At 44.6% G+C, this 26,484-nt stretch overlaps 1 protein-coding gene across 2 annotated transcripts; it reads right to left on the bottom strand.

Annotated features, from left to right (window-relative positions):
* Nucleotides 1-1,233: 1,233 nt before the first annotated feature.
* LOC119183391 (homer protein homolog 2) lies at nucleotides 1,234-25,084 on the bottom strand. Of its 2 annotated transcripts, none has more exons than XM_037433677.2 (5): nucleotides 24,691-25,084; nucleotides 19,790-20,102; nucleotides 14,595-15,113; nucleotides 5,903-5,968; nucleotides 1,234-2,305 (listed from the first exon to the last, which is right to left on the bottom strand). In XM_037433677.2, exons 2-5 carry the CDS (start codon nucleotides 19,889-19,891, stop codon nucleotides 2,129-2,131), a joined length of 864 nt encoding a protein of 287 aa, XP_037289574.1. In that variant the 5' UTR covers nucleotides 19,892-20,102; nucleotides 24,691-25,084; the 3' UTR covers nucleotides 1,234-2,128. The 2 variants fall into 2 exon arrangements, with proteins under 2 accessions (XP_037289574.1, XP_037289572.1); XM_037433675.2 differs by having other exon boundaries at nucleotides 19,790-20,078.
* Between the last annotated feature and the right edge of the window lie 1,400 nt (nucleotides 25,085-26,484).

Below are 26,484 nucleotides of genomic sequence, written 5' to 3'. Positions count from 1 at the left end.
AAGGTTCCACTTGTCTTACAACCTGAAGGTGACACAAGTGTGAAGGGGACACAAGTGTGATTCACCAGATACACATTAGTGTCACATTCATGGGGCATTATACAAATGTATAAGTCATAACGATACCACTCCCAATTATAATCACCGGGGTCAATCGCAAGTTCCAGAACACTTGAGCATGTGTTCTGCACGCGCCCAGAGTAGACATAGGAATGAGAATAGCAAAAGCAGATTTCTTCTAATGTACGCTTTGACAAGCGGTTGTTATCTAACGAGTCTGCTTTAGGCGCAGTTGTGGTTGTGGGGTCACACCATGGGAGCAAAGTTGTTACTTTTGTGTTGCCCCAACGTGATGAACTTGCATATATGCACCTCCTTGCCTTGTCATGATTCGTAGCTGCTTTTCATCCACGGTGTGAAGTTGCAGGCCCAAAGTGACCCAGGCCAAAATCTCAGCTTTTCAATAAAACATCTCTCTGTATTGAGAGCACTTGGATAATTTTATGGAAAAAGGCTGTGTTGCCACTATGCAATGCATGTAGCTCTGAATAAATGGTACACTGCAACAATTGAGTATAACTTTAGTAGCTGGATAAATAAAAGCCTGCACCAATGGGCACAAGCTCAACACTCGTGAGGCAACGAATGTGCCTTGGGATGACATGACTGGGAACACGAGCGGGACTGTTTCTTTAGTCACAGAGCCGCCTTCCTTCAGTCATCTGAGCGGGGCCTTATGCCACTATAGTTATATCTGCAAACATTTTTATGCATGTTAAAGATAATCTATCAGTTCTAATTTCTCCTTTGCTTCCATTGGGCTATTGAACTTTTTTCAGCAAGTTAGAGGCAACGTATTTCATCTTCCAAGACTGTTACGGCTCATTGTTGTATGCAATTTAGCCTTAACATCTTTTTCTGTTAGTATCACAAGGGGCTGGGCTCTGGCAGTACCTCAGAGCAAAAACTCATTCTCCGTTTTCAACGGTGCACAGAGGACGAAAAATAAATTTGTCAAGGATATGCTGAATTTTCAATGTAAATGCATTGAAGCTGTCTCAATATCACAAGTGGTAAACCATGCAGCATTCTCCGCGATATCCAATGCGTAACATTTCATTCAGAGCTGGAGCAAGCAATGTTAAAAACATTATAACAAAGCCACAATGTGAAACAAACTTGAAAATGTTGAGCATTCACACATTGTTCAACAAGGGATGGTACATGAACATATTTACTTTTGCACAAATTGATAATCTTTTATTTTTGTAAGTTACTGTACACACTTGACAGTGGTATGTATGTTACCCGTCAATACAGGAATGAGGTTGAAGCTGAAATGATTTCAAAATATGCGTACCTGTAGGACATGCGAATGCATCAGCAAGCCAGTGTGATGCAAACTAAAAAAGAGATTCTTCAGGTAACATGTGATAGTTATCTTGCAAGTCATCAATGTTGGCAGAGATTCTGTTTAAGTGAGAATTACATTGGCTCCAAGGGTTGAGATTATATGGCAATTCTTTTCTTACCGTAGGGCAGTGCATTGAGGGCTCAACAAATACTACATGGTGTGGCACATTGGTGTCACGTAGACACCAAAGAAAGAATTGATTCACGACAATCCATATAGGAAGGCTTTCACCTTATCTGAAGAAAATACCTAGCTATTTCAAAAGTTCTTTAACGTGAAATCCTGGAAGAGCTTGTTTCCAGGCTCAGTCACAAAAGAACTTGCACAGCTTTGCCATATTGCTCGACTACTTTTAAAACTTGGCAAAACAAACCTTGCTATACCACTGCGGAAGCTCGATCAATCCTGCTGCCTAGAGCCACATCCCGCTGAGTTCTCAGGTTTGACACTGACAGTTTAATGAGCAATGAATGGTTTACGTGGACAAAGAGCATGTGACATCATCCTAGACTGAGACCATGTCCAGGTGTATACAATTTGTTTCTGCTACGGTGCTGTTTTCTTCGAACACAATTTGCAGGAGTCAAGCCCACGATTCACGCACAACAGGGAGCTCATCAGGCCACTCTTCTGGTTAGCATGCTGTTGGCTCGCGAGTGGTGGTAGGGGGGCCTATCGTCATGCCTGTCAGGTGGGGTGTGACACCGGGTAGGGTCAAGAGGCAGATAGTAACGCAGCCAGCTCGTGCTGCAGGTCACGCAAGTCGTGCAGGCGGTGGGCGATGCGTTGCGCCAGCTGTTCCCAGGCAGCCTGCCGTCCCTGGGCAGCACACAGCTGATCCTGGAGACGCTGCGCAGCGCTCTTCAGCGCCTCATTCTCAGACAGCAGAGCCTGCATATGTTGAACGCCACCAAGTCTCAATATGACTAAACAATCATCATGCCCATCATACATCGTAGCTGCCAGTGTTGGTCAGCTACAATAATCAAGCTATTGTTGAGCAGGTTTGATTTTGGGGCCCTTATTAATTTTGGTATACATTAATCACTGACCTTAACTATCACTCCCACTAAATTTAACAGTTATAAAATAACATCTCACTCTTCTGATTTTGCGGCTCTAGTATCCAATCATCAAGATGACCCTCTCCAAGAGTGGAGCAACTTATGGGATTGCGTGCACATCCTAGCATCTTCAAAGCATTGGCATCCTCGCTCACGGGGAATACACAGCGGCAGGAGGGTTTGCATTTGAAAGAGATTTTCTCTGTTTTAACTGCTTTTCACACCTTCCCATGCTGAAGCTAGAACGCACCATTCCCTCTTTCCCCTATTATGGCCAGGTGCTTCTTTCCAGGTCTGGAATGGTCACAATGTTTATTGGATGCTCTCCCATCTTTAGTCTCGCTTGTGTTCACCTCCACCATTTAGTTCAATACACTGTCGCAAGGCCAGAGAGCGCGAAGCCATGCAGGTTGAGTTGAGAAATGATCGCTCTCTACATCTTTCAACATGTGCTTGCTATCTATTCACTTGTTGCTTGCGGTGGCATACTGATATCAACAATGCCAACTAACGCACTCGTCTCCATTTGCACTGGACTGAAATCCACTGCAGCCGCGAGTCTGTGCAAGCCACGCGTTAAGTTTTCAACTCGTAGGGCTCTTGTGGATGAGCCAAAGACAGTGTGCCATTCTGTTGCGAGAGTTGAGGGATCCATAGAATGGTCAAGCCCGTATGCATGGACTAGTGTAATACAACTAGAGGCCGGATTTTTATGCTCTGAAAATTGCATTTTAGGAGCCGAGAATAGGCAGGCAAAACACTTTTAGGCTCCCTAAAGTCGTAAATACACATAAACAACATTGTGAGCATTTAAAGCACGCTTCTTCATCACCTGTACAAAACCATCATCACCAAGTGTTCTTCATCTTCATCGTTTGTGGATATGGCTTTTGAGTCGGTTCTATGCCTCGGAGGTGACTGTTTTGGCCAAATCTTCCAGGCCTAATAAGGGCGTGTAAAGGACTTCGTCGCAAGTGAGATTGTCAGGCATGGCTGCAGGAGAGTTGTCCAGCTGCAGCCGTGCGGATTCAAGCTCGTCCAGGCGCTGGCACATAGCTACAATGTCGGCAACGGTACTTGGGTCCTTTACGACCAAAGCATTGAAGGCGACAGGCCCTATTCCTTTGAGCAGATGGCGCACTTTGTCTCGGTCATGGAGTCGTTGACGCGTCGACAGAGAGAGAGAACATCCTCGATATACGAGGCATAAGACTCGCCTAGCTGTTGTTTGCGACCATCAAGTGTTCTTTTCGCCAGACTGGCTCGAACTGCCGGAGTAGCGAAGACTTGTCGCAGGTTTTCTTTGAAGACGTTCCAGTTGGGAAAGTCGACCTGGTGGTTAAAAAACCAGGTCGTCGCCACACCAGTAACATAGAAGGAGATGTGGCTGAGCTTCTACGGATCGTCCCAACGGTTAGCTGCACTCACGATGTCATATTGGTGTAGCCAGTCGTCCATGTCCTCGTTTCGGAGTCCAGCGAATAGAGGGGGCTCGCGAGTGGGTCCGCTGACGATCCAAGAGTGAGTAGCTGCAGCAGTCGTAGCCGGAGGGGTAAAGGGAGAAGCGCCCCAGGGTTCGTCCTGCGGCATGCTGGTGGACACGTAGCCCAAACGGCGACCTGAGCGAAGCTCCAGGAGGTAAAGCGGGCGAGCAGGAACGGGGAATCGAGGAGCAACCTCAACCACTTGCGACGAAGTCCTTTACACGCCTTTATTAGGCCTGGAAGATGTGGCCAAAACAGTCACCTCCAAGGCACAGAACCAACTCAAGAGCCATATCTACTAACGATGAAGATGAACACTAGGTGATGATAGTTTTGTATAGGTTATGAAGAAGCGTGCTTTAAATGCCCATATAAATTTTCACAAAAATTCAAACTTTCAAAGAAAGGCATGCACAACTTGTGTCTACAACATGAAAACAAAAAAAAAATGTTATACTTTACGATGGCACAAAGGTGCCAACAGTTTAACATAGCCATGTCCTTTTTCCTGCATGGTTTGTGGAACACGGTCTCTCCTTTTATTGTCCAGTGTGGAGAGTCAAGCGGCCATTGTGAAATAAACAGGTTCCTGGTTCTCTCTCTTCTTGGCATGGCTGAGAAGGACAGCACAGGAGCGAATAGCCAGAAAGGCCAGATGGCTCTTATAGCCTTGTATTGGCCGGGTTTAATAGCGTAAGGTCAATTTCTCCCTCTCTGTGCACACCTTAAAGAACCCCTCACCAGGTTTGAGAATTTCGAGCTGGCAAGCAAAATGTATGCACTGGACCCTCATGATCCTATCTGCCAAGATTTTCAACACGACGAGTTCCAGAATGAGGTGAAATTTTAAAATGAACGCCACTTTCCTTTCATCTAATGGGCATGTGCCCTAACATGCAGGAGGTGACGCACTACAAGGAATAGTCCTGCATACACTGCAAGAATTATTCAAGGCAACATGTGCAATTTGTGCAATCTGTTGTTTGAACAGAACAGGAAGTTTGTATAAATAGAAAAAAACAAAAACAGAATCTGTGTATGATGTTATTTCTTTTTCTCCTATTTCGAATCGAGTGAGATGCGAAACTAAGGTGCCTCCATTTTGTTTGCATTCATGTTCTTGCCATTCCAGTGTCATGCCTGCGCCGGCCGTGAAAACGCTTGGCGAGTTTTTGGTGCATCCTCCCTTACCACTGCTCCAGCGGTGAGACTTTGAGTATCATTTCAAGTATACATGATCCATGCCAGCCTCTACAACTTCCACTTACAGTGCCTGAATAAAATTTCTCATGTGACCTGGTGAAGCACTCTTAAGGAGTAAATTGCAAACAAAACAAAAAACACGTGCACATCAGATTTGTTATTATTATTTACATACACTATACTTTCCCCTGATGGCACTACACACTTTGTATTCCATTCTGCACAGAGGCACCTCCAGTTCCTTGCCTCTCACCAGACCAAGGTCTTCAAGGAGGTGCTTCATTTCTTCGAAAACACTAGACTTGAAAAACGATTGTAGAAGTTGCCCTCCACATCTTTGGCCATGGATGCCACTCTCATTTCCCTCTCCCCTATCCATTTCATAAAATAGGACGTGCTCCCACTTAGGGTTGCAGAAATAGCATCTTTTCCTCTCCTCCTCCAACTGCTCCAAGTGCAGTAGCACAAGGTGGCTAACGTGTCCCATTTCACTGCTGCTAGAGGCGTCTTCCTGGAAATTTCTTGAACTAGAGAATTAGGTTAGTTCCGGAAGGTCAGTTTTGCCTTTGTTATGAGGCTTTGTAGTTGCAGAAAAAGTTCATATATGTAGTGCGTTTTCCAAGTGTAAAGATGTTGCCTTATATATTGCAATGACCATTTAGGACTTGTTCATGACACTGTACATCCATGTCATTGATTCTCAAAGAGTTGGCAAAGCTGTGGATTGAGGCACTGACCTTGAGCCTATCATCTGCTTTGCCTGGTGTTTGGTCCTCCAATTTTCTCTTGAGTGCTTCCAATTCCTGCAAGTAGGCACAACACTCGGATGATTTCACTCCAATCAAAAACAGCCATCATGCGGAATATAAATTTATCGCTTATCAGGGACAACAGCACTTTTTTGTCGCGTGGCATCAAAAATGCTGATACACTAGGAAGCCAATAACTGCAGCTATTCCTTTCATCATGGTTCATGCACTGGTTGTTTACCTCCAATGACAGTGCTAGAGTATGGTAGTGCTAGAGTATGGTAGTACAAGAGTTCAGTTCGGTGTTTTAGTTTGTTTCGTACTTCGCAGGCTTTCTTTAATGCCAGAAAAAAAATTGCCTTGCAACATGTACATTGCCACAAAGAATTGTATCGGTAATTTCGGCATTTCCCCTACAAAATCACAAAGTGCACTTGGCCCTAACCTGAACATTAAAACATTTGAAAAATTGATCTTAGTTCAAGTGCTACAGTTAAACCTGCTTATAACGAACCTCCATATAAAAAATTCCTCGATATAACGAAGTTTTCATGTTCCCGTTGTCGCTCCATAGAAGCACATGTATTAGCAACCTCTATGTAACAAGGCAACAGCGGGAGACAACCTAGGCATAACGAATTTGCCCCACGGAAAATCTAAGAATTTCGCTCCGCATTTTGTCATTTTAGTACGAGCATGCATCTTCCGCGGTTGCCCAGCCACCGACCAAGCGCGAAGCGGCGGCGGCGGGCACGCGGGCCATGTCGGCGTGACATGGGCAGGTGGGCCTGCACCCCGCGAGCCTGCGTTGCAGCCGTTCTTGCCGCCAGGTGTGCCCCCTTACCCCCCCCCCCCCCCCCCCCAAAAAAAACTACTATTGCGCGTTGGCAGTGCCACGCTTTTAGGTAGCGTCACATATGTGGAGCTGCTCTGCATATGGAGGGCACTTTACCGAATAGTTTTACGCGGTATCCGTGTCTGTGTCCGTGTCGTTCGCTCTTAGTTTTCGACGCCGTGCGCGCGTGCATGGAGTGGCCCCCGACGACGTTCAACTATGCTTTCTTTTTTATTGTAATAGCAATTGTGCCCATAGACAGTCTCGGCTGGTCTTTTTGCCGCCGCCGTCATTCATCGTATATGTATAGTATCTATATATATATATGAAAACTCAAGAAGAAAAAAAGCCACCAGCGCTAGGCGCCCAGCTCGTCACGGTGCGCCGATGCGCGCTTATCTCCCACGCGTACATTGTCCCGCGAATGGGGGGGGAGGGGTAGATGCATTTGCGCTTATCCTTCAGTGGGGAGAATAGTGCACCTTCGACTTTGACCGGAACGATTGCGTTCAGTTGCCAATTAAGTGCATAAAAATCACTTCGCTCGCTGGACAGGCGCTGTTTGCGAAAAGAATGCGCTTTTTAAACACAGCGAAGTAACAACTGAGGCACTTGTTAGTTCGCACTCATTACGTTTCGTGCCTCATTTTTATTTAAACAGCACGTTAAGTGTCGAGCGGTAAACGTTGTTAGCTTGCTGTCGTCCTGTGTATGTTGTTTTAGTGCGTCATTTGTGCGTGAGCAGCGCGCTGCACGTTTCGATCTGCTTGCCGTTCTAAGTGTTACATTCCAAGTTGTTGTTATCGCATTCATTGCTTCGCCCTTGTGGCGAAACTGACTTTTCTAAATTTCGAACAACCGTGTCCTCACCACCGAGGGGATGTCAGATTAGGTGCTGACGAAAGCTCTTCGAGACCACAGTGACGACAAATCTTTGGAGGTCAACTCGTCACGCGCTTCCATTTTGCGCCGCACCGCAAGATCGCAGGCTGGTAGCTTTCACGATTAGCCGACTAGTTCTGGCAGCACGGCAGCGCGTTCAATGCAATGCAGTGATCGCGATAGCAAAAAATTGTAATGTTATAAGAAGCAAGGCTGGCAGCCCACTCTTTTGGATCTGATATTGCGAAACTCCTACACACAAAAAAAAACCACTTGTGTGAGCATACGGCTGCTCCAGGGAGAAGTGCTCTTTTCACACAGTCCCTTCGCGTTGAAACCGCACCCACCCCCCCTGCCCACGTTGTTTCATGCTAGTTCAAGACAGGTGGTTTACTTTCTGTATGAGCATTCGATGGCAGTTCTAACAACACGCGGAAGATGTTATGCACTTTTCAGGCGATAGGGATGAACAGACTCGTTTGATCTCTGCTTCACCAGCGTTCGCGCGCTTTAAACCCCTCGTGAAAGTTACGATGCGTGGGGGCATATGTATTATCAATTTGGACTTGTTACGGAACATGGCGGCGACGAAGGAAACCCGCTGCGAGTGTCCATATAATTGGTATCGCAATAATAGCGCAGCTTTTTACTGTAAAATAAGTGTTATGGTTTAGCTTTGCCTTCAGTCCCCCTTTTGTTTAATTTGTGTGTTTATTTTTCAAATTTTCGTACTGAACCTGCATATAACGAAATCCTCTTTATAACAGATTTGTCCAAGAGTTTATCAATTTCTTTATATCCAGGTTTAACTGTATATAGTAATACCGTAACAAGCACCACAAAATCGCAAGCCATTGTTATTAGTTCCATTCATTTGAAGTTAACAACTTGTTTTAATACTATTTGGTTCTAGTTATGCGAGACACCAAGTATATAATGGCAGCTGAAATACTAGTAGTAGCCGATTTTCCAGACAAATATTTTGAATGTTCACTGTTATTTCGATTTCTTTGTGGCACCACCACCTGCGACTAGCATAGATCGTAATGGGAATAACTGAAATGGGAATGTCCTGGGCGTAGATGATGGCATAGCATGACAAAGTGCTCAGCGGAACGCGCTTAGACTATGGAAGCATTGTGCATTTTGTTACGAAATATATCCTCCTTATATAGTTTATTCTTCATAACAATATTCTAAATGTCGCACAACATCTCAGGCACGAGTTGTGCACATGGTAAATGCAAACACAGAGACATTGAACAGGAAAAAAAAACGCCAGGTCTGCACAGAATGCGCAGCACAGTGACACTGAAAGCTGGAAGAGCAGCCTTTCAGAGCCCTTTTTTAAACTCTGAGTCACTGCTACAAGCACACTTGCAGGGTCCCCTATAAGCCATAAACCATTATAGTTATTGTGTAGTAGAAAAGCAATTATTATGCAATCCTTCATCATTCTTCGGACAAGCGTGGTACCCACTACTCATTTGCAAGAAACTTTGTGCAATTTTCCGATGCTGCGGCTGATGATGAAGAAGAATTATGCCTGAACATTTCATTAATGGGTTGGAGCATTCAATGACCCACTCGTCATGCAATTCACATTGTGTGATGCCTGGTTGTTCCTTTGCTGTTCTGAAACGGTTTTACTCATATTGACGTGATTGACGCGAGGCCAGTTTGCATTGGAGCTTGAAACACCACCATAGTTCAGTGGTAGAATACTGGACTGGCACCCAGAAGACCCGGGATCAAATCCCACTAGGTCCTTGGTGCTTACTATTTACAAGTTTTGTTATAGTGGTTACAGACACCGGCAGTGGACAACTACAGTGCATGCAACCCTTGTTGTGATCTCATAACAGCTTTCACTGTAAAATAATATTCAAGCACTTCAAATATTCGAATGAACATTACAGCATTCGACTTCCCTTCAAAAGAACTTAAATTGTGCCCTTTAGTCATGGCATACACAATTGTGTACGCGAACTTAGAAGGCACGTCACACGCTGCCTGTTTCTTCAAATGGCGTCAAACTTAAACGTGTAGAGGGGTGCTACACCGTGAATATACCTTTCCAGGAGAAACCCGTGCTGCCGCGAAGCTCTACTTCAGGTTTAAATGAACGTATTTCCTTGACATTGATTCATCATCTTTGAAGTTTAAAAGCTTGTTATACCAGCTATATGGCTGAAGTACATTAAATTCTAGAACATAACATATTTTACAGGTTATCAGTTGCACTCTTTCGAAAGAGAAATCCTGTTACAATTCAAAGTTGCTTGCACTTCCTTTGAACCTGTGGGAATTGAGGCTGGCCCGCTGCCTTTGCGCGGGCTTTGCCGCCTCTTTTCTCATGTCCCGACATGCCTACCCTCCTTTGCCGTCAGCCGCGCTGGGAAGGGCGGAGTGACGTTTAACTCCCTCACCCGGTAGCGGATGTTTGACTGTGGCGCCGCGCGCGGGGACCCCCGAGAGGTTTTTCGCGCGCTGCGTCGGGAGCGGGGAGTACAGTCCGGGACTTCAAACGGTGAGCCACGCATTCTTTTCCGTCCGTCGAGTCCCGTCGCTCGGGGCTCGTCGGACTTCGCTGACGGCGCCTCGCGCCCGATGCGAACGCTCACCTTTTGTTGCCCCGCTGCGTACTCACGGCCGAAGGGCAGTACGGTGTCCTAGTGCGTGGCCTAGCTACGCCGACCCGTCTCCCTTCGAAGCCAACGCGAGCGCCTTTGCCCTCGCTCGAGCAACCGGGCCCCTTTGTCCCGGTGTCTCCGTGGATCACCTTTACCGCGGAGACGTGCTCGTTGCACCCCTGTGTAGTACTTTGTGCCCGTGGCGTGGATAAGCCTATTTGCTTTCCCGCCGCGCCTTTTTGCAACGGGCCGTACTGCGTTCGGTGTTGCCACAATAAAGTGTTGCGACGTTGAGCAGTATCGTGTTTCCCGCCACGGCGACGGTTAACGCGTGCCCTGCGGCTCGCTAAGACCGAACCCACGCTGGTGGCCGTACTCCTTCGGGATACGTGTACACCACAAACCAAAAGGAACGACGTTTCCTCATGCCTTGTTTCATTTTTTGAAAATATAGTGCACGTTAATTGGGTCATGACGAACATGCTCGTTCTTCTTTATGATAAACGATATATACTGCTCGAACTCAATTGTTCAACCAAATCATTACACGCTTTGAATGCTCTCCTAATTCGCTCTGAAGCTAAAATTTGCTATTTCCACAAGCCTACAAATAACTGCATACTGCTATGTCTTTGAAATTCTGTTTGACTCGATTTTTTGAAAATATCCATATGCACATGATATCGTCTGGAGTGTCAAGAGCCATCCCACTGTTTCGGCACGCTTACAGGCACTATCTGTAATGTTTGGCAAAACCATCGAACAGCCACAGAGATACAAAATGGTTGCTGTGTGTTAGATGATATGTAGAAAGAGCAACACTTTTGAGTTCAGGCCTCAGGTGACCTGGGCTTCAAGTATCCAGGAGGCTCGTGATATACTGGCGAAATATAGGCACTCGCCTCGCATCGCAGTACAATGCATCAGGCGTCATCCAGTCACGCAGCGCTAGAGCTTTGAATGAACCAGTTTTACGATTCAACTCTACAGCACACCACTGGAGACAAATTTCAATTTGCATGTATGCTTTCAAGCACACGCATGTTCTATTTGTGCTAATGCATCGACGTAATTACTGCCAACATCAGATCTGTTTAAGTTAGATAATGATGTTCAGTCTTATGCGGGTCTATGTCCAGCTGTGGTCATGGCTTTCTCCTTCTGACTGGTATGTAATAGGGAATTCGGAGTTACCTTTTCTTTTTCTTTGCCTGCTTATTTAACAACTCCATATTTAAAACAAGTTTAATCAATTAGCGTTATGTGGTGCAAAAGTGATAAACTATGCTGCACTAACCACTAGATGTTTGGTGTTTAACAGTTCCACAATTCTAAACCTTATATAAAAGCTTACCATATTTACTCGCGTAATGACTCGCATAATAAACGCACCCCGAACTTCAGTCATCCAAATTCTGATTTTTCTTTTCTCCGCATAATAAATGCACACCCTACATTAGTTGGCTGCAGTCCAGCTAACCGACACTTGGCACCTCCTTGCCAGTTGGATATCTTCCGTTTTTTTATTATGGTGCCGACCCCTCTCCCTGGCCACATCTGCTCACTCCCTCGCCGCCTTTGCCCAATGCCGTGCGCCGTATAGTTTTTCTTTCTATCTGTGCGCGGCAAGTACCCAGCCTCTTAAACATCTATGCGCCACAGCGGGGTTCACGAATGATGCGAGTGTAGAGGCATCGCAGCTGACAAGCACACAGAGCGCAAAAGTCAGGAAACTTCCTGCGCCAACCGACAGTCGCTTCCTGCAAGTACAAAACTTTAAGGCCCAACCACTTGCACGCAATTTTCAAGCGAAGATAACAAGATTTGCTGTCGCTATGGCTGTGTTGAAGGGCCATTCGTTGCCATAATGGTGCGGGTTTCTGGAAAACCAGAAAGAAATGACCTGTCGTCGAGAAAAGATCGTGACTATTTTTGCAACATGGTCCCGGCTTCTCGCTTCGGTTGCAAGCGAGCCGCGGCCGTATTCTGTCGTTAATCGTGTTATTGACGGTTTGTTTGGTGCTTAGGTGGTAGCTTGCTGCAATGTTGGTTGCTAGCTACAATGTCAATGGCGTCGTGCCAGTCGTCGTGCGATGTTGCCACAAAGTTGGCAAAGTGCATAGTGGCGTCGTAGCACACGCTTCTGGGCGCCCCTCATGATCACAGCAGACACCACTGTTGCGGTGGAACGATTGCTAGAAAAGATAGCCGCGAAATGCTGTGATGGCGTGCACGGGTGGCGCAAGAACAGCTTGCAGAAGATAGCATCTTCAACCACCGAAGTTGAGTGAAGTGCAACAAAGAAGCTGAGCGACCTAACTTTTTTTGCATTACCACATTTTTTTGCTCATACCGAAAAAGTTTTGATAAAGTTTGCTCCGCATAATAAGTGCACCCCCAACTCTGCTCCAATTATTCTAGAAAAAAAGTGCGTTCATTATGCAAGTAAATACGGGATTTCCTTGAAAAACATTAGACAGGGAAGGAAGTTGATCATGTTCTAAAATTATACTGGGATGGTAAGAAATGTGTTCTTTGTATAATTTTCCAAAATACTACAGGGAAAGCTGTTATGAAACCACAACTCTGGTCACGCACCACCGTAGCTGTCCGCTGCTGCCACCGGTGTTCGTAACCACATTGCCAGAATTAGAAAAAAAAAACACCCTAACGCCAATGACACAGTGGGGTTCGAACCTGGGTTTACTAAGTGCCAGCCCAGTATTCCACCACTGAGCCACGCCAATGCTTGGGACTTGTTGGCAAACTTGCCTTTGGCAGGCTTGATGTCGGGAAAGTGATCGCGTTAATACGATTATTGAAGCACTTTAATTAAAACAGCAGAAGAAGCAGTCGTCACACAATTCAAATAGTGTAACGAGTTAGCTGTCCAATGCTCCAACCCATTACAAAAGCTTATTCTTGTTCCCCTATTAACTGTGGTGCATACCCATTTCAGCCATAATTCCTCATCATCGTCAGCCACTGCATGAACAACTGGCACGCAATTCCTTGCAAGTGTTTAGTGGATACCACACTTCTCAGAAGAATGACAAGAAATAGCACAGCGAATGCCGGCCTACTACCTAAAAGTAAATGCCCTAGTGGGTATCAAGCAAGTGTGCTTTCAGTAGTTGCCCAATGAGTGTTTCGAAAAGGCTCTGAAAGACCGCTCTTCTAGCTTTCGCTGTGACAGTGCTGTGCTTTCCGCGCAGGCCTGGTGCTTTTTTTTTTTTTGTCTCTGCACTGAAAAATGGAGAGATGTGATTAGAATGCATACAACTAGTAGTATGCCTGCTCCACTCACACATTTACTGCTATTGGACTTCAATCACTGCTCTTCGGACAGTTTCTGGCCCAGCAAATCTTCTTCGTCTTGAATTCAGCTCGAGTAGAGCACAATACCCTTGTTCAGATATGGTCATATGTTATTTTTTGTCGTATTTTATGCCTGCATTTCTTATGCTAGAAATCATTTCTTTCCAAAAGTAGTTATCCTCTCTGCACTTGGAATATGCTGCACATCTCGAGAGCATGCTGCACAAGGTTTTATTGCGTGCTTGCCCATAGGAGTGCACACGAGGGGGTATGTAAGGGCAGTCATACCACAAAATGATTACAATGCACGCCATAGAGGAGGGCTCCGGAAATTTTGACCATCTCTGTCCTTAAACTTGCACCGAATTCCAAGTAGTACTATATGTGCCTTGAGCATTACGCCTCGAATGAGATGGAGGCGTGGCTGCTGGGATTCCGTCCTGCAGCCTTTGGGCCAGCAGTCGAGCATTAAAATGACCAGACCATCGTGGCGTATCCTCCTGCAGTCAGTAATAAAGCAAAGACAGCCCGTTCTTTGATTTGTTTTGCATTCCCATGTTTGATATTTAAACTAGACTTTTTTTTTTTTTTTTTTTTGGCTGGAATGTTTCGAGTATCTGCATCTTTTGTTGAGACAGACCACTTGACACCTTTTTTGGAAGACATTTCGGCCTGCCTTAGAGCCACGTTGCTTTTGATTGCCGACATGGGTATTGCCATTTTTTTAGGTAGTTTCCTTAACTTAGCTGTTCAAGGCTAGTCTGTAGTAATTACAGTTCGTAAGATAACTGCAGATAGGTTTTCCGTCTAACTGAATGCAACTACGGTATGCAAGAATGGAGATTGTTGTAATCGAGGTTAGAGTGTCCAAGTAGCCAGGGCATGAAAAAATTTTAAGTTCACCAAGCCACTATCAAAACATGGCAACAGCCCACAGTGCTATTCTAAAGGGCCTAACGATCAGCATAGACCATCTGCAGGTGCACCTAGTGCACCACCAATCTTTGCTCACTTTGTCCTTCTGTTTGTTCTCTCGGTCAAGTAGCTCAGCACGGCTGCGTAAGGCGGCCAGCTCCCGTCGCAGCTCCTGGGCATCCGGGGCACTGCCAGCCTCCAGATCCAGCATGCGTGCACGAATCGTAGCATTCTCTTCTTTGAGTGCTTGCAGTTGGCGCTTCCACTCTTCCACATTGGCCGTGCTCTCCTGCAGGGCGCACGTGAGCCGGCCGTTGTTGTTCTTGAGCGTCTGCAGCTCCACCTCCCATTTCTTGGCATTTGCCGAGCTCTGTGCCAGCGCAAGTTTGAGCCTATCGTTTTCATAGCGCAGCTGCGCTTCGGCCGTTGTCTGGGGCAGCGACGCCTTAGCTGCTGCCTGCTGGTGCTTGGGGCTGCCACCACCGTGAAGCGCTGTGGGGTCCCCCCCACCGGCTTCCCCTCCCTCAGGGGGCCGCACGGCCGCCACACCATTGTTGCCAGCCTTCTGGGCAGCCAGCCGGGTTGCCTCTTTAACTTCCTGGAACTTCTCGATGAACTGCACATACACACACAAACACAGTCACCTCACAAATGCGGGTGGGACATTCTTGTAGCATGCCATTCTGCTTATTTGTGGGATGAGAGAGATTCAGTGAAAAGATTCAGTGGAAGCTGACGGAGCCATGTGCCTGGCTTGTTTAACTAAATGATAAGCATAAAGAACAATAGAAAAAAAGGCTAAATACAAAAACGTGCTAGAGTCAGGCTGCAGGTGTTTTTCAAACCTTTCTTGTTCTGGTAACAACTGCAATCATCAAGCAAACCTGTATCGATATGCAATCAGAAACAAATTATAAGAAAAAATACCGGTTTCATTGATGTGCCAATAACTATATTTAGTGCACACTACTTTCAATATGATTCATTGACACAATATGGTGATGGCAATCCATGTTAATGTAAGTAATCTTTGTTTATTCAACAGCATGCCATGGTGCCTGCGTGAGACGTATAGTATCTTTACCTCAAACTGTCATCATGAAAACACATTCAAGCTGATTAGCTAGCAGCAACAACATTACATGACCTTGGCATTCCATGCTATTGCACGTATCACATGCAGAACAAGCATTTTCTACAGTGCCATCTGCAAGTGCAGCATGAATGCTTTCTTTAATAAATGTGAAATATCACATGCATTCAAAGGATGGCATATTCCGGCTCTTTGTGGACAGCCTGAGTGCTGCCCAAGACTGATGATCAGCAATATACAATTACCAAAATCACAGTCTGTAAAACTAAGGTTTACTACATTTGTCTTTTCTTTACTGCCCAAACGAAACTGAAAAGCATGCCATACTGTATTTGCTCCTAAAGATTGAGTGCAGATTGAAATTATACTTTGTTTAGAAGCCATGCTTTCATTCCTGTTTAAAGGGCCAGTAAACAGGCTTCGACTTTCTTTTTACACCCCCCATACAAGCTCAGCAATTCGTAGATTTGACCGCAGCGATCACATTTTTTGAATATTACAGCGCCGCGCACCGCGCAGAGCCTCTATTTCAAAAAACAATTCCCGCGCACCTTTCCTACGCCTGACCGACCCCCTTGCACGCATAGTGACGTCAACTCTGCCATCAGCGTTGTAACGTAGCACGCAGCTCGCAGATTGGTCTAAATCAGGTGTGAAAAAACAGTAAAACAGTAGTAAAACAGTAGTCAGTTCCTGTTCCCACCCACAGCTACAAAACTGCCCCTTAATTCTTGGCACTGTGGTGAAAGAACCAGCCTCGCGGTTGTCGCGTGCACATGTACACTCCTCGCTCAACTACAGTGCCTGTGCGCACGTACGAACGTACTTCGCCCTTGACATGAGCAACACGGGTAAAAAGCGCTGCTCTGTCGTCGGCTGCAAATCGAGCGACTGGGCAGCGGAGAAGCATCAGCACCGGGTGCCTCACGATGGGGTTCTGCGCGCTGCATGGCAGAGCGAATCGGTCATCAAGCGGCGTACATGGGGGGACCTGATCGTTTGTGGTCGACACTTCTCACCTGACGCTTACACGGTTGACCCGCGGCTGGTGCGGCAAATGGTAGATAAAAAACACGCTTCGCAGCAACCGGAAGTGCGTTGCGACTGAACGAGTTTGCCGATGACGTCAATCGGCAATTTGAAACCAGATTAGACCGATGTTCTAACCCCTGTAACTTCCTTAATATATCACGTATTCACAAAATTCTTGCGGCAGCATGTTCGAAAAGAAAAACTGCACTTATATCCCTTTTTAAAAATTTTTGGACTTCAGGGCTGTTTACTGGCTCTTTAAGTTTATTTGCTTTAAACCCATAAACAGTGGTTACTTGTCTGATTTGAGCCATATAAGAACCGTCAAATAAATCAGCAGTGTGTTTAAATATTTTCTCAGCGTCTTATTGCATCTTGCTTAATTCTTGTTTTAGTCAGGGTGAAGCAAATGTATATAAAATGTATAAAGAATTATTTCTTATCAATGAGAAATAAGGAATATGCATTTTATAGATTGCATAACTATAACAGTTCCAGTTTTTATCTATTCAAGCATTGGGAAAAGGGCTTGTGAAAATACCCAAAATCACATTCTTTGGGAATGTGAGGGTAACCCCCACCAAGAACAATACTGCCAGCTTCCTCCCTCGAAGTGCGGGAGTTGCTCCTGTTGTCAGCCGACTACCGTCTTCAGGCAGAAGTGGTTAACTGGGCTGAAACGGTCGTGGCAAGCTTTTGACCACCACCCTTCCAAGCACCGGCAAATTAAGTTTACCGACCTTGCTATGCCATCAATAAAGTTGTTTCTCTGTCTCTCTCTTCAGAGCAATTAAACTTCATGCTTACTTTGAACAGCCCACAAGTGAGCTTCATAAGCCAGACTTACACTACTGAGGTTTACAAACCACAAAGTGAAATACTGCTTCATCAAATGCCAGACATAAGAAGTCTGCAAGAAAAATTTCTACAGAGGCATTGCACCAGTGGCTATTGCATGAACAGTTAAGCCTCCTCATAACTAAAGTGAATTAAACAAAAAAAATACTATCACCAAGCCCTGCATACATTTCAGATGCATTTGTGCTATTAAAAGAAATTACACCGAATTTTACATAACCTCTTATATATCCAATAGTTTGTTATACACATTGAGATTCAACTACTCTAAAATTCGGAGCAGCGCCTCAGCCCGTACAAGCCCCCCCTCCCCCCTCCCCCCTCCCCCCCCCCCCAAATTCCACTGGCAATTTTAAATATCCGCGCCGTTCCGGGAAAGTGCCCCCATCAATCCAATCCAATCCTGCTTTGCACTGCAATCCAATTGCTCTGCCCCCATCAATCCAATCCAATCCAATCCTGCTTTGCACTGCAGTCCAATTGCTCTGCACATCCTCCGCGCTATTTGTAGCTTTGTGTTTGCGGTGAGAGGTCAGCTATGCCTATCCAGTCCTACACAATGGCGAAGAAAGTGCCGGGTATTCGATGGTGTCAAGAAAATGGAAAGAACGTGCGCTAGACATCTTGACATTTCAAGCTCGACAGGAAGCGGATATGGAAATGGGAGAAGAATTTCTATAATTTGCTGCAGCTAAACTATGGGAAGGAAACTTTTCAACTGACGCTGAGTAACGGCGCACCAGTGTTCAGCGAACATGTGGTTGATGCGATCTTCGAGTACCTTAAGTACGAAAGAAATGCAGAACGTGCAATCCCCTCCCCCCCAGCACCGAATTCTTTCCGAAGGGACCGTCCAAATTGCCAACAGCATGCAGTTGGGAAACTTCGTAGCCTCCAGCCATTATATAAGCAGCTGGAAACAGCGATATGGCGTTGCAATGTGCCGCATTGCAAACGAGAGTCGGAAGATGCCCGAGGAACTTTCGAAGGCAGAAAGTGCCTTTCAATCTTCTGCAAACTTGCTGCGACGGCGCAACAGCTGCACCTTATATAACATGGGCAACATGGATCAGACGGTGGTACAAATAGACAACCCCTTCAACAGGACGAACAACGTGGTCAGTGAAAGCACCATACGAATTGCAAACACTGGATGTGCCTGGCAAGGCTTCATGGTTTGCCTAGCCACCAGCCACAAGCTCCCAGCTTTCGTTATCTTCAAAGTGGAAAAATTCCAGCCAGGACCTTTGCGAGTCTTTCCGTTCCAGGTGAGAATCATTTTATTTTTTTGAACGGGTGAGGGGTCACATTGTCGCCAAGTTCGTTTTATCACAATGCTGACTTTCGTTCCATTTGTAGCAAATGTTCTTATCACCATCACGAAAAACAGCTGGATGACATCAGAGAGAATTAAAGAATGGCTGTTGAGAGTCCGGGGCCCAAATATCGACGACATGCGATGCTCACTAGTGTTGGACCAGGCGCCTATCGATACGACACAAGCCGCCACAAATGCCTTCGAGGAATACGACAGACGTGCTTAACGTGCCTGCGGGGTGCATGAGCATCTTGCAGCCTGCTGACCTGTACTAGAATAAGCCATTCAAGTCCACCTTGCTGCATTTGCGGGAACAGTATATGCATAAAGAAGCATGAACACTGAAAAAAAACTTGAAGCTGTCGCGGCAACATGTGCTCGATTTTGTTACCGAGGCATGGGCCACTGTACCTGAGGAGACAGTGACGCGTTCCTTCTAGGAATGCAGCATTAGTAACATGTTCGATGGCTTGGAAGACAGTGACCTGCACAGAAGACTGGCCGATGTTGGAGTTGCGGTGCCAGAAGACCGCCGCGGACTTCGAGAGGAATACTGCGACTTGTTTTTTGCAACTGACTTGGAGGAGTTTTTCGATGGTTTTCAAAGCTATTAAAAGCTACAACAAATCCTGGGCCTAAATTAAGTTCCTTGTAATAAAATTTTAATCCATAGTAACTGCGTTTTTTTTTTTTTTTTTGCCTGGTCCACTTCAACAACACTCAAGGAACACATCTTTCAATCTTAACATAGCATTGCAATAAACATGATGATTAGAGTAAAAAAAACACGAACACCAAGAGAAGTGCCTGCCCTGATATTAACTTATGTGGGACAACTACTTAAGCTCATCTGGGGAACTTTCATTGCCTATTTAGTTTTTCATTAAGGAGCACATCGAAATTTGCAAATGAAACGCTAGCATAACTAAAAAGCCTCAGAATATGGTGCCTAAAATTCCGGCTCAGAAGGCCCGCATATCATCATGCTCACCTTATTGAGGTCAGGTTCCGAGCCGAAGCCAAGGCCATAGACAGTGTTGGCCCGGATGTCAGACCACTGGCCAAATTTCTGGGAGGTCTTGGTGAAGGTCATGTTGGGCGTTATGGTGGAGTTGATTACCGCCTTAGTGCCCTCCACACTGATGATGCGGTACAGGTTGCGACTCGAGTCATAGAAGAAGCTCACGCTCACCGCCTGGCTGCTGGCTGGTATCCAGGACCGCTTCGTTTTGGGGTCGATGTGGAACACGTGCGCTTTCGTGGAAAAGATGGGCTGCTCCCTGCAAACAAACCATCAGCGGGTCCTGTTTGGTGGTACCCACTTAGTCACAATGTTGAATGCATAGTCTGAACACACTATTGCAAAGCAATGGTGCATTACAGTTTGCTGTCAGTTCCACCAGAGATTTTCCATCAGAATGCACACTAGCTCCTGACCCCCCAAACACTCTACTCTTGCTTTATTTTTCAGGACAGTACGATCCGGCTAGCCCGACATTAAGCACCAATACACAGATTCTAAAATTTCACATGACAAAATCCTAATTAAAGGCCAAGCCATAGTAGCTGATAATTTTGACTATTAAGGGTATTTCAGTGTGCACACACACACCTAAGTGTACAGTTTTTCTTGCATTTTGTCCCCATCAAAATGTGGCCTCTGAGGCCAGGAATTGAATCCCTTGCTTAAGCCTATGCCAGTGCAACATCTTACCTGCTACTACAGCGAATTTCATAATGTCACTCAGAGAAATATGGCAAGAGGAAAGCGGTCAATTATTTGCTAACGTACCATTTAGTAAGATGGAGTTTTAAATTAAAAATAAGTGATCCTGCATATAGTTGATCAGCACTAATATCTGACTAAGGTTCTTTTAGATCCTCAAGCATATCAGATATGCATTCTCCTTTCCCCTATTTAAATGGACTGAGCTCATCTATAACATTTATACCACTCCCAACAAAGATGAGCTGGCCTTATCCACATTAAGACGTTTTTGTGCTATGTAGCAGTGAAGCTATACCTAATCATTTTTCCAGAGTTCTCTTTGGCTTCAAGAAATGCATTCCAATCACGCATTTTGGTCAAGGAAGAACTGGATTACAAAATAGCTTAGATTATCAAATGGCATCTTTGTGCTCGCCCGACTGAGCACAGAATGCAGCAACAATTCGGGGAGAAAAATGCTTGTTAGGCCAAGTTTTGACAGACTAAAAATAAAGCATTTCGGTCTTTCTCCTCAGAGGGTGTGATCACAGAGAGCGGCACATATCCTCCAAATCTATGATGTGGATGATGACCATGTCTTGATGTGCCAGCCGTGGACACAACAGATGTAAACAAACACTAACAGGTTGACAAGGTTTGTTTTGTTTCTTGTCACTGCGTTTTATTTCTTATATTTCTGACACATTTTTCACACCAAAGAATGGAGAGGCTCAGGCATTTTCTATAGCACAGTGCAGTCGTACCCAGCATATTAAAAAAATTACACTTTGAGAGTATCTTGTGAATAACATGTATTTAAATACTTTTTTATTTGTTTCAAGACATGTAGAACTAATTAGAAAAAAAACAGTATTTTTCCATCATTTCTAACCAACAACCTCGGATAGGAAAGGATTAAAGAAGGCTTAGTCATGAGAAAATTAACCGAACCATTAACATACTTGTATCAACTAACCCATAGCTTTCTCATATGTATTAGCAAAAGAAGAGACACTACTTATGAAACTCTGAAATAAGTGCTCTGAATACATAAAAACAAAATGTTCACAAGGATGCCCAGACAAGGTGGAGTTTACTCTGCTCGTGGCAGTCACTTACTACGGCACACGAGGCACTGATGAGGATGTTGTAATAAAGTAGAGCTGCTCCCACCCGGGGCCTCAATGCAACACCAGTGGGCATGCCTAGCCTTGATTCGTCAAAGAGCAATCTTACATTGACGCCACATAGCCTTTACATAAGGCTTACAGCTGGCTATCCTCCACTGCAAACAGACGCAGCTATATTGAAAAAAAGAAGAATGAATTGCACCACGGTTCTGCTACGTACATGGTAACACAATTTAGTAATAATTGTCTGCTCCTGCACTCTATCAATGTGCCATTATATTACCACTACATTCATAGTCCATTATTAGTTGAATAATGATTACTCATATGCCACGAAAACATACACTCACGGCTATTTTATAACCAGTACAAATACTTGTTCAAATATCTAGTAACAAGTATAGCTAGTTCATGATACTTTGACATTCCTGTTTACAGCACGACCTTTACAGTTGTCAGATTATACACATGCAAGAAGACTGAATTCTACCCAGAAATTTATATGCGGGATTCTTGTTCCAGAGAGGGTGGGACTGGCCCAAATTATGCCATAGTCAGAATGTTTGTAAAGCATGTTTCTTCCTACATGCTCCTTGCACTTCCTGCTATTTTACTGCCAGTGAATTTCTTTGAGCTTATGCTTCAATTTTTCTTTAATTATAGGGGTCATTCCATATAAGGTAGGTGTCATGGCATTTTGCCAATCTCCAGTATTGCTGAAAAAAAAAGATTACACAAGTAGACGTGAATTAGACAAGTAGTTATTCAGGTTTTTTTTTTCTTTCCGGAAAATATCTTGTGATACCTAGAGGGTGCTTTGAACTTTGTTTGCGGATGTCAAACTATGTTGTGGAAGATGATTTATAAATATTTCGGCATCGATCCATTACTACGAAACAGTTTTAATGCCTTGCGTTGCTGTGCAAACAGAAACTACCACCATAATGCTGCCACTACTGCAAGCTGCACACATATTTTTTTATCACAATCTTCCATGAAAATGATAGTTCAGTCAATTTTTGTTTTATTTTCATTATTTTTGGTCATGACAAAACATTGCAAAATGTTGCAAGTTTAACGTACTTTAGAAAAAAAAAAGGCTTGCACTTTCACGAAGAATATAACATTGTGGGCTTTATATGTTCATATAGTAAGTGATAAAAATAGGAAAGAAGCAGCAACGGTGTGACAAGGTTGTAACAAAGTTCCAAAGAATAGAAATTTGACCGATGTTGCAACTTTTTTCTGCAATGCCCCTGTTCAAGTAGAGATATAGGTTATACATCATTGTGTAGGATGTCTTGTTGGTAATATATAAAAAAATTAATAAAAAAGAACCACAAGGTTTTAAGAAGTTTCAATTTGCCTCACCTTGGTACCTTAATGCAAGTCTTGTCACTTAGTGATGTAACGTCACTGTATATCACTCTTGATTTGACTCTCTTGTTTTATACTGCTGTCATAAAGGCACTTTTGGTTGCGATAAGTAGAGATTGAGAGTGGGACAATAGCGATTTGACTTGTGTCTGCACTAAACTCAATCAGGATTCATAGGGGCTGTGTAGCAGAGACAACTGTTGATCGCAACCACTCGTGTGACACCAGTATGAGCTACAACTGCTAGTGTAACACCCACATTTTGGCTGATGTTTTTATAACCTCAATAACTGAACCATCCCGAATGTTCTAAATGCCTGAGCTTTACAAGACAAAAACGGAACTAATATTCAGACTTAAGCTCTAGAATATATTGCGGGAAGGTACTGACATATCTTACGTACTTTGAACAAGCTTAACTCATCAATGCATTACTGGTAAGCTTTTTCTTGGTGAGCTCGGCCAACACTCACTTTGTCTGCAGCAATATACCTTTTTTGTAACTGAGATGATGCAGCACACTCGCTTAACCTTGATTCCACTGATGAGATGATGGCTGCAGATCGTCAGCATTTGAAAGCCATGTTTATTGCACAGATGGCTTTCAAAGAATGCAATCACACAAATTTTACTTCATAGAAACGATTAATTTTGAAGCCCTGTAAATAGTAGTTCATTTTTTTTTTGTATGCTAGTGTGAGGTTTCTGGTGATGATAAATATGACAAGCTAAGGCACATTATATAAACTTAAGTTTGCACATGGAACATGTGAAGTAAATTGCTTCAACATTTGCCGTGAGTGTTTCAGGGAAATGAAGTTTTAAAATGCACTATAAACAAATTATTAAAACTTTGGCCATGAAATTGAAACACCTGAAGGGTTGAGCTAAATTAATGTTTATCTTCTAGTCTGGATAATGTCCAGACCGGAACCAACCTTTATATATTGGAACACATGTGCAGACAAAGGCACCATTTTTGAAGCTATGGTAGAGGGGAATAGCAGAGATTTTATTTGTGCGGGCACAACATATATCTTTACATCAATACATGCGAGCATGTAAGCACACATACAAGCTGAGAACTCTTGGGGAGTTTAAACTCACTGACAACTTCTGGCTACAAGGATGCTAACATGAACAATTAATCATATAGAATTGCTGTACACCTTGCACAAGCATTCATATAACAAGTGACACTTGATTATTAACAGACATATAGTGATCGCATTGTTGTTTTATTTGGCGGTCAATTAACAAGTATGCTGTCCTAAAGATTCGTGCAAATATACAATACGCATAAAACTACTTTGAATGTGATAAAAAGTTTACGCGTCTTCGCGAGCGCTTTCTGTCTTTACAATCCGCTGTAACTGATTTGCGTTTAATGTACTTTCTCTAGTGGTAATCTTCAAGTTTCGCAACATTTATTAAAATTTTGAAACAAGCACGCTAGCAGATGCTGCAGCGAATTTGACTCAACCAGGCTTCATCCAAGCGGATGTTTCGGTTATCGCGGCTTGTACTTGGGCCGAAACACGCACGATTTGGCTCAAGTTTCGCACCTTATTTATTGGGGAAAACAAGGTGTACCGTTAAGCTGAACCTGTTCGACCGGCAAGTCGGGGGTGTGTGCGGTGGTTTAGCAGGGGTGAGATCCCGGTGTAGCTCACTCACCCCATACTGGCACTGCTTGCAGTCATCGGTGAAGGCGTCAGAGGTGGCCGCCTAGGCGGCCCAGTGTGGCGTGAGCCAGCCCTCTACGAGGGGCTGCGTGCGGTGCTGCAGCCCGAGCCGCCGCCATTGACAAGCGCATGCGCCCGCGGCGCGGCTCCCGTCCTATCTGCGGGTGCTGGCCGACTGGGCTCCAGCGCAAGCGGGCCGATCACATGCAGCACCTTCCGACGTCGCAGCCAGGGCTCCCTAGGCACGACGCATATACCCCAACGATAAGCCGCACGATATCGGGAGCGGACGCACGCTGCTACGCGGCCGCGGTTAGCCACGCTGGTGGCGCTGCGCTGCTGCGGCCTGCTGCGTCGCTGGGCGTGTGTGGGGAAAGCGGTGAAGGCGGCGCCTGCGCGTAAGGTCTCACGTGGTCTCACCATCAAGTCATCAAGAAGGTTTTAAGAAGACACTTTTGTGAATGCGTGTGTCAGCGCCGTGCTTGTAAATGTAGGTGGCGTGCCGCACTACGCAACGTGCGCGTACGCTGCACGAATACAGCGCGCGTAACGTTCTTAAAGGTAGCATTCTCACCAAAATAAGTTCGGCAGGTAAGGTTTCGGTTTAAATTCTCAGACGGGAAAACGAGCGATGGGAGATTACATTCATTTTGATGCAACAATCTGTGGCCCGGCTACGACGGTGTCACTAGACCATATACCACCCGAGATGCTTATGTAGTACATTTCCTACATGCCTACTCGTATGGCTGCGTGGTTCAAGACCGAGACCACCGTGTGCGCTAAACGCACGATGTCGCCAACACATATGGAAGCGGCTGATGTTTAAATACAATCAGATATATATATATATATATATATATATATATATATATATATATATATATATATATATATATATATATATATATATATATATATATATATATATATATATATATATATATATATATATATATATATATATATATATATATATATTGTTTTAGCGCAGCATAAAATACATTGCAAAAATAAAGGGGGCTTGAAAAACATATATATCCTAGACAACGAAATAATAACAAGTACCATATAAACGTTCCAAAGTTGTCCACACGTCTCACATTCCGGTGACAATGTTCAGTAAGCTTCCAGATCGCCGGCAAGGCCCAGGAATTAAACGCGCCCACGCGCGCATATTTAGGACTTGGAACTGGGAATCAGAATGACATAAATATGGACTGCACATAAGGCATTTATGATATTTCCATCTTCCTGGCTCTATCGAACATCCCAGGTAAATGATAACATTGAGGACCTTCGATTGACATACTTGACCTTTTAGTTTTAGAGTAAGAAAAAAACTTAAAAACATTTAAATCCAAGCTCCTGCAAGCTCAATTATCCATAAAAGTTTATAAATAGATCATTTTCGCGGAAAAACAAATGTGTGCTGTCTGCACACTGTCGGAAGCTCTTGAAAGATCTGTGCGATCGCACTCGCAGCGACATTTTAAATGCGAAGCAGCTTGTGGCGAGGATCAATCAGGTGTGCGTGCGGCGTGACCACCCTTAGTACGCATGCGCTAACTCTCCCCCCCCCCCCCCTCTAGCGTGAGCACGAGAAAGGAAAATGATCCTGTCATCGCGTGAGCGGCGCTAGGAGGTGGTGTAGAGGAGACTTTACTTGGTGTGAGCGCTGCCTCACGCCAACTGAAAGTAACTACACTCTTCACAACACATCAGAAGAGCTTATAGAAGCTCAAAGAATCGCACAATATGAAAGACTAACGCAGAGTAAAACAGG

The sequence above is a fragment of the Rhipicephalus microplus genome, chromosome 3 (assembly GCF_043290135.1).
Source record: "Rhipicephalus microplus isolate Deutch F79 chromosome 3, USDA_Rmic, whole genome shotgun sequence".
Classification (NCBI taxonomy): Eukaryota; Metazoa; Arthropoda; class Arachnida; order Ixodida; family Ixodidae; genus Rhipicephalus; species Rhipicephalus microplus.
This window is presented reverse-complemented; position numbering and strand designations above follow the sequence as displayed.

What these genes read in the sequence shown, in the direction of transcription:
- LOC119183391 (XM_037433675.2), bottom strand. Translation starts at nt 24,716, where the DNA reads ATGACTGCAAGCAGTGCCAGTATGGG. An exon ending in GCAAGCAGTGCCAGTATGGG is followed by an intron (nt 20,079 to 24,690) that starts GTGAGTGAGCTA and finishes GTTTGTTTGCAG; the next exon opens with GGAGCAGCCCATCTTTTCCA. An exon ending in AGAACAAACAGAAGGACAAA is followed by an intron (nt 5,969 to 14,594) that starts GTGAGCAAAGAT and finishes GCCTACTTGCAG; the next exon opens with GAATTGGAAGCACTCAAGAG.